The sequence below is a fragment of the Lycium barbarum genome, chromosome 2 (genome assembly GCF_019175385.1).
Source record: "Lycium barbarum isolate Lr01 chromosome 2, ASM1917538v2, whole genome shotgun sequence".
Classification (NCBI taxonomy): domain Eukaryota; kingdom Viridiplantae; phylum Streptophyta; class Magnoliopsida; order Solanales; family Solanaceae; genus Lycium; species Lycium barbarum.
The window spans coordinates 142,111,587-142,118,280 of record NC_083338.1 but is presented as its reverse complement, the minus strand read 5'-3'; the positions used below and the strand labels follow the sequence as shown (position 1 = coordinate 142,118,280).

The following is a 6,694-nucleotide window of genomic DNA, read 5'->3' as shown; positions in this document are numbered from 1 at the left end:
AATTAAATAACAGCTCATTTGGAGGGAAAACTGGGCAATTAATTGCTTCCTTAGTGCTTCGCGTGAACACTGGTGAATGTAAAGGAAAGAAGGAAAAATGAAGAAGCTTGAAAATAATTTTACCTATATTTTGTATAAGATGGAAATTAAATGGAAGCAGGGAAAAGAAATTGTTGGAATAAAAAAGGAAAAGAAAGATGTGGTACCTCAAGGTATCTTGACCAAAATCACTTGCGAAAAATCTGTTCATATGCTACTAGGGAAGAAAATAAATTTCTAGTTTCAGAAACTCAACAGAAAAGGAAAATTTTGGTAAGAAGCAGACAAGAAAGTTGTACTCGATAAAGATAGGATTTTTACGTGTTCGCATTCTCAAGTTTTCTCTATTGGAGTATATAGACATGACCAGAAAGACGTAATTGTTTTCTTACTCACTTTCGTCAAAAATTTCAATTTTCTATCTTAATTCCAAGCAGTGTCTACCCATTATTTGAAAAACAAATTTCTTGTAAGAGTTTAAATTCTATACATTGGTAGGTAAAAATATATTTATTAAAGAGATATTTATTAAAGGGGTTATTATAATGTAATTACAGACGATCTCTATCATAAGCACAACTGATCATGGTTAAATGATTTCCTGTAATAGGTTAAACTAAATTATATAGATAGTGTAAAAAACTCTTTACGGTGTGCGTGTGTATAGCTTAATTTCTTGTTATGTTACAAATTGTACAGTTATTAATGATTTAGATAAGTGGATGACAATTACACTAAGCATGTCAAGTATGAAAACAGAGCAAATACCCCAGGGTTGAGAAAGGATTTGAATTACTAAACCATTTTATTTAGCACATACAACAGTACATTTTGTGGCACTTATGCCATGCATCTCTAAATTCAATCTAATTCATTACACTAGCATGGATCTAGCTTCTACTATATGTTACAAGGCCTGCAGGCCATCTTCAAAACTTTACATACTACTAGAAGATACAGCGGAAAGAAGATACGATGTTCCGCGGAGGATTAGCATCAAAACAATGAGATCAGGTTGGAGAGTGAAACGGACAAAAGTGGTATGAAGTTATCATCATTAAAACTCATCAAAGACGGGATTTAATCACATCTTGTTGTGATCCTTCAATTGATCTGCCTTGTTAATACCATCATCTTTGCTTACAATAATTCCAACCAATTTAAATGGTTCTGCATCTTCCAGCATTTTGACTACATTCCTCATTGTTGGCCTTAATGTTGGAAGCCTAGCTGTGCAGACAATGGCAATCCTCAAGACTTTGATTGCATCTTCCTGAAAAGCTTCAGGGATACTTGAATCCACTATGCTTAATACACTCTCCTTGCTCTTCAATTTGCTGCTCACCCATGTAACTATGTTGCCATTCTCTCCGTATTCGGGCTCCATTGGCTTTTTTCCACATATTAGCTCCATCAACACCACCCCGAAACTGTATACATCACCTTTCTCGTTCACTTTGTGCGTGTATCCGTATTCTGCAATACCAATTCAACTCAAATAAGTTCAAAAAGGATCCAAGAAACTCACTATGACCAAATGAATCGACAATCTAGATAGGATCTAAGTTAATATACACTAATATTGTTTTAGACCACCATCAGTGCAAGTTAACTGTCACCGGATCCTTCAAAAATGTTGCGACACTCATGTCAGATCCTCCAAAAATGCCCTATTTTTGGAGGATCAGACACGGATGGCGGCAATTTTTGAACGATCCGAGCAATAAAAAATGCTGCCACTCATGTCAGATCTTCCAAAATGACACTATTTTTGGAGGATCCGACACAGGTGCGGTGGCAATTTTGAAGTATCCAAGCAACATAGCAACTCAACTGTTTATAGCAAGTTCTCATAATATTTTTCAAGATACCATATCATGCTTGATATGCAGAGTTGCCAATTGTTGTAAGTCAATTTTACAGATGGTGCAAAAAAATGCGTACATGGTTAGTGTTCAGAAGATAAACTCAAAACTACATACAAAATCAATTACAATGAACTTGTCTTACCAGGAGCAATATATCCATGTGTTCCTGCAATGACATGAGTCGAATCTTTAGTTGAATCAGCTTGAGCAATCTTAGCAAGACCAAAGTCAGCAATTCTTGGCTTGCAAAACTCATCCAACAAGATGTTACTAGACTTAACATCCCTGTGAATCACTGGCTTATCACAACCATGATGTAAATACTCCAATCCTTTGGCTGCACCAAGAGCTATCTCGTACCTTGTCTCCCAATCAAGTGGCATCTTCTTACAAGTATGCAATCGATCCCACAAGCTCCCATTTGGCATATATTCGTAGACCAACAAGCTTGAGTCATCGCTTGTTATGCTACAATATAATTTTACCACATTCACATGTCGAATTGAGCTCAATGTTTGAACCTCAGCTTCAAATTCTTTTGATTTCTTCCCAGGTTTTGCCAACATTGGTGATGTTGTTCCCGACGTTTTTCTTCCTCCTGAATCAGAAGTCCAAATATGTTTTACCGCAAAATCAGTGCCATCTGAAAGCTGCACTCTGTATACACTACCCGAACCACCCTTTCCAATCAAATTGTCATGTTTTATTCCATCAAGAATCTCATCTTCGGTGAAAGTCAAAATATGGAATGACTTTGTATTCCAAGAATTTTGCTTCAAAGATCTCTCCTTGTCTTTCTGATTGTTCTTCTTGAAGTACAAGAAACCCGCAAATGAAAGGAGCACCACAATCACCGCCACCAATAAAACAAGCAAAAGGGTATGCAATTCTCCGGGCTTTCCAGAATCACCATAACATCGACGAAAGTTCTTAATATTTTGGCTACAAAGACCATTATTTCCAGCAAAGCTACCCTCATGAACCGATAGAAACTCTGGTATTGGTCCAGCCAACTGATTGTTGGAAAAATCAAGAAGATTTAACTTCAGATTTGATAAACTCGTCGGAATTTTCCCTGAAAGCTGATTTTCTGATAAGTTTAATGAAGTTAAAGTCGGTAATGATCCCAGAGAAACAGGAATGGAGCCACTAAGCGAATTATTAGCCATGTTAATCTCACTTAGTGAAACACAAGAGCCTAAAGAATCTGGTATTGAACTAGAAAACTTGTTGTTCTGTAAATAAAGATTACCAATCTTTTTAAGCTCCCCAATTCTCCCCGGAATTTCACCCGAAAACTGATTGTTGCTACAATCAATTCTCACCAACGCTGAAGCATTTGAAATTTCAGAAGGTATCTTACCCGAAAATCTGTTATTAGCAACACAAATTTCACCCAAAGATTTCGCTCTTCCAATATCAGAAGTAATACCACCTTCAAACCCATTCATTGCAACATCAAGAATTTGGAGTTTCGGTAACCCCCAAATTCCAGCAGGAATCTCACCAGAAAGTGAGTTTTTGCTCACTCGAATTCGCTCCATTGTTGAACAATTTGCATAAGTCCCCGGAATTTCACCTGTAAAATTGTTCTGAAGTATTAATAATCTTCTCGTAGTTCCCTTCTTGGTGTTCATGGTTCGGTTTGGGTCGGTTATTGGTTAAATCCATAACCAAACCAATTTAGTCAGTTTTTAAATGTCTAAAACCATAACCAAACCAAGTAAAATAATAACCACCGGTTTGGTTATTGTCGGTTTGGTTCGGTTTTTCGATTTATGATTAGCCGTGACAATTCAAATATTCTCTCTCTACATTCTTCAAATTTCTTATGAAACTCTTTTTTCCTCATAGCCCACAAGGGTGAACTTTGCTGCATATTGAGGGAAAGACATGTTGTTGGCAAATCAGGTGGACCAAACTTGCAACGTAGTTTAGATTCAAAAGAACAAGTCAAACAGAGGTTTCAAAATACAAACAACCCTTATGCTTACGACTTATTAGAGTTGAGCTTGGATTGTTGGACATATTCTTTTAAGACGTGGGCCTTAAAAATAAGTAGACCAAAATTAAATTAATAATTAAAAGGTATAAAATATCTTTAATTATTTATGAAAAGCTAATATTATACATATAAATAATTATAAATTTTATGTATATAATTATCGGTTTGGTTCGGTTATTTATTCGGTTATTTTTTACTATAACCATAACCAAACCAAATATTATCGGTTTTTCAAATTTAAAACCAAACCAAACCAAACTAAACCAAATGTCGGTTATTTTATTCGGTTTGGTTAAATTTTCGGTTTGGTTTTGGTTTTAACCAAAACTGTGAACAGCCCTACTTACACGTGTAATAAAGTGATAAGATTATCGAATATCTCGCGCAAAGACTTTTTATTAACCATTAACTAAATTAAAATAATGCTAATTATCTAGACATGAAATAAAACCCAAAGTTATAATTATAAACTAACTAAAAAGAATATAAAAAATGAACTTTAACCAAGAAAGCGCAGATTTTTATGTTATCAATGAGATGAAATCGATCAAAGGCTATGAGCTATCTAACAATCACGTTGTATTCTTCAATTGAACTTCTTAATTTATCTGGATTATTGATCAACAAGGTTAATATTGCTTGCAGTATTCCGTTGAATATCTGCTCCTATTTAAGCTAACCTAAGCCTATATGTTCATAGTTAACCTAGGCCTATATGTTCATAGAAGGATTAACAAGAACACATTCCAAATTCCTGTATAATAATCAAGCAAGACAATTAGCATAACTATTTAGGATTACCTGTGAAATTGTTCTGAAGTAACAACAATCCTCTCATAGTCCCCATCTTGCACATATCAGGTGGAATTGGACCCGTAAAATTATTCTCTGATACATCAATAAAATCAAAACTCGCCCAAGAACCCAACTTTTGTGGAAGCTGACCAGTAAACTTGTTAGTGTACAAAGACACATTTACAAGCTTTTTGAACTCTCCCAATTCTTCAGGCAATTCCCCTGAAAATTGATTCTGTAATAACTGGAGACTCACCAAATGATCCAGTTTTCGAATTTCCGATAAATCACCATACAGATAATTAGTCGAAGCATCGAAATATTCAAGACTTGTTAAATTTCCAAATCCAACAGGCAACTTCCCTGTTAACTCATTTTCATATAACTCAAGTTGCCATAATTTCTTCAGTTTAGTAATTCCCACAGGTATTTCACCAGTTAAATGATTCATCGAAAGCTCTAAATTAATGAGCTCTGTAAGATTTCCAATGCCTTCTGGAATTTCACCTTCAAGTCCACAATTCGATAAGTACAACCAATTCAACTTAGTAAGGTTCAAAATCACTTTAGGAAACATCGTTCGATCAAATTGATTATCACCGAGACTAAGAACAATCAGTTTACTCATATTTGCAACAGAATTCCATGGAAATTTTCCCGTAAACCCACTGTTATTCGCATAAAAATGAGTTAACTCATTGAGAGAAGATATATCAGGAAAAGTCCCTGTAAATTCATTGTTCCCAACATCCAAGTAATTCAAACTAACACACTTGTTCAAATCTTTACTAACACTCCCAGAAAGTGAATTATTACCCAAAGAAAGTTTTTCCAATGAGTTAAGAGAACATATTGTATCAAATGGAACCACCCCAGAAATCTTTTGACTTGAAAGATCAATTTCTTTGACTTTTCCATTAGTGTTACATGTGATGCCACTGAAGTTACAAAGAGGAGTATTTGATTCCCAAGTATTGAATACATTGGTTATGGTGTTGGGGTTTGTTAAGGCTGTTTTAATGGACAAAAGTGTTTGAAGTTCATCGGAAAAAGCGAAAGGAAAGAACAAAAAGAAGGTGAATATAGTAAAGAAGATAAGTTTGGCCATAGTTGACGAAGAGAAGTTTTTTTGTCTTGCGGTTTAAGAAAAACGTGTGAGAGATGACGACTATGAAGAGCGCCAATTCTTAACGAGTTGTAGGTGTTCACATTATATATCTTACTCTTTGATTTGTTTATTTAAGTGCTGTTTGCTCCACTTGTAAGAAAATTATTTTGTTGTGTCAGAAAATAAAGAAAAGGATTTTCTTTTTTCGTACATGTAAGGAAAAGGATTTTTATGTTTGATTCAATAGCGGAAAATTGCAGGCAAAACATTTTGTGTTAAAATTTTTAAGACAGAGAGTTGACATAAACTTGATAATACAAAATCTTCAAATGAGTAACTTGTTTGACTTCTAATTATAGTAGAAAGTTTCAATTCCGATAGCTAGGAGTGTACATGGAATGGTTTGGTTCGGTTTTTTTAAATACCAAATCAAATCAATTGCATTGGATTTTTAAATTTATAAATTAAACCAATCCAAACCAACACAAGTCAACCTCACATTTTCTCAGTTTTTTCGGTAAATCTTCATACAAAACATATGACTTGTACTTCAAATATTTCTTTAGTCCTTGTAAGATACGACTATCTAATTAAAATAATTTTTAAAGAAAATAACACAAAATGTGAGATGGGAGATGACATTGTAATAAAATATTCAACAAAAAAAGTAATGAAATATGAAATCGCATAAAATAAAATGATCATAATCTAAAAGTACTAAGTCATGTTATATAAGGCATATAGAAAATGATCATAATCTAAAAGTATTAAATCATGATAAAATAAGTACGGCTAACAAGTATTTACTTACATGACTAAATATTAAAGATAAAAATAAAAATAAGTTATGTATTTTCACTGTCTAAATCATAATAAAAA

At 34.0% G+C, this 6,694-nt stretch overlaps 1 protein-coding gene across 1 annotated transcript; it reads right to left on the bottom strand.

The window, feature by feature from the left end:
- Positions 1-814: 814 nt before the first annotated feature.
- On the bottom strand, positions 815-6,018 carry LOC132627686 (receptor-like protein kinase 7). Its single transcript, XM_060343167.1, has 3 exons — positions 4,714-6,018; positions 2,050-3,486; positions 815-1,515 (listed from the first exon to the last, which is right to left on the bottom strand). The coding sequence occupies exons 1-3, from the start codon at positions 5,813-5,815 to the stop codon at positions 1,124-1,126; spliced, it is 2,931 nt and encodes a 976-aa protein (XP_060199150.1). The 5' UTR covers positions 5,816-6,018; the 3' UTR covers positions 815-1,123.
- Between the last annotated feature and the right edge of the window lie 676 nt (positions 6,019-6,694).

What these genes read in the sequence shown, in the direction of transcription:
- LOC132627686 (XM_060343167.1), bottom strand. Translation starts at nt 5,815, where the DNA reads ATGGCCAAACTTATCTTCTTTACTATATTCACCTTCTTTTTGTTCTTT. An exon ending in ACTTCAGAACAATTTCACAG is followed by an intron (nt 3,487 to 4,713) that starts GTAATCCTAAAT and finishes ACAATTTTACAG; the next exon opens with GTGAAATTCCGGGGACTTAT. An exon ending in ACATGGATATATTGCTCCTG is followed by an intron (nt 1,516 to 2,049) that starts GTAAGACAAGTT and finishes TTGGTATTGCAG; the next exon opens with AATACGGATACACGCACAAA.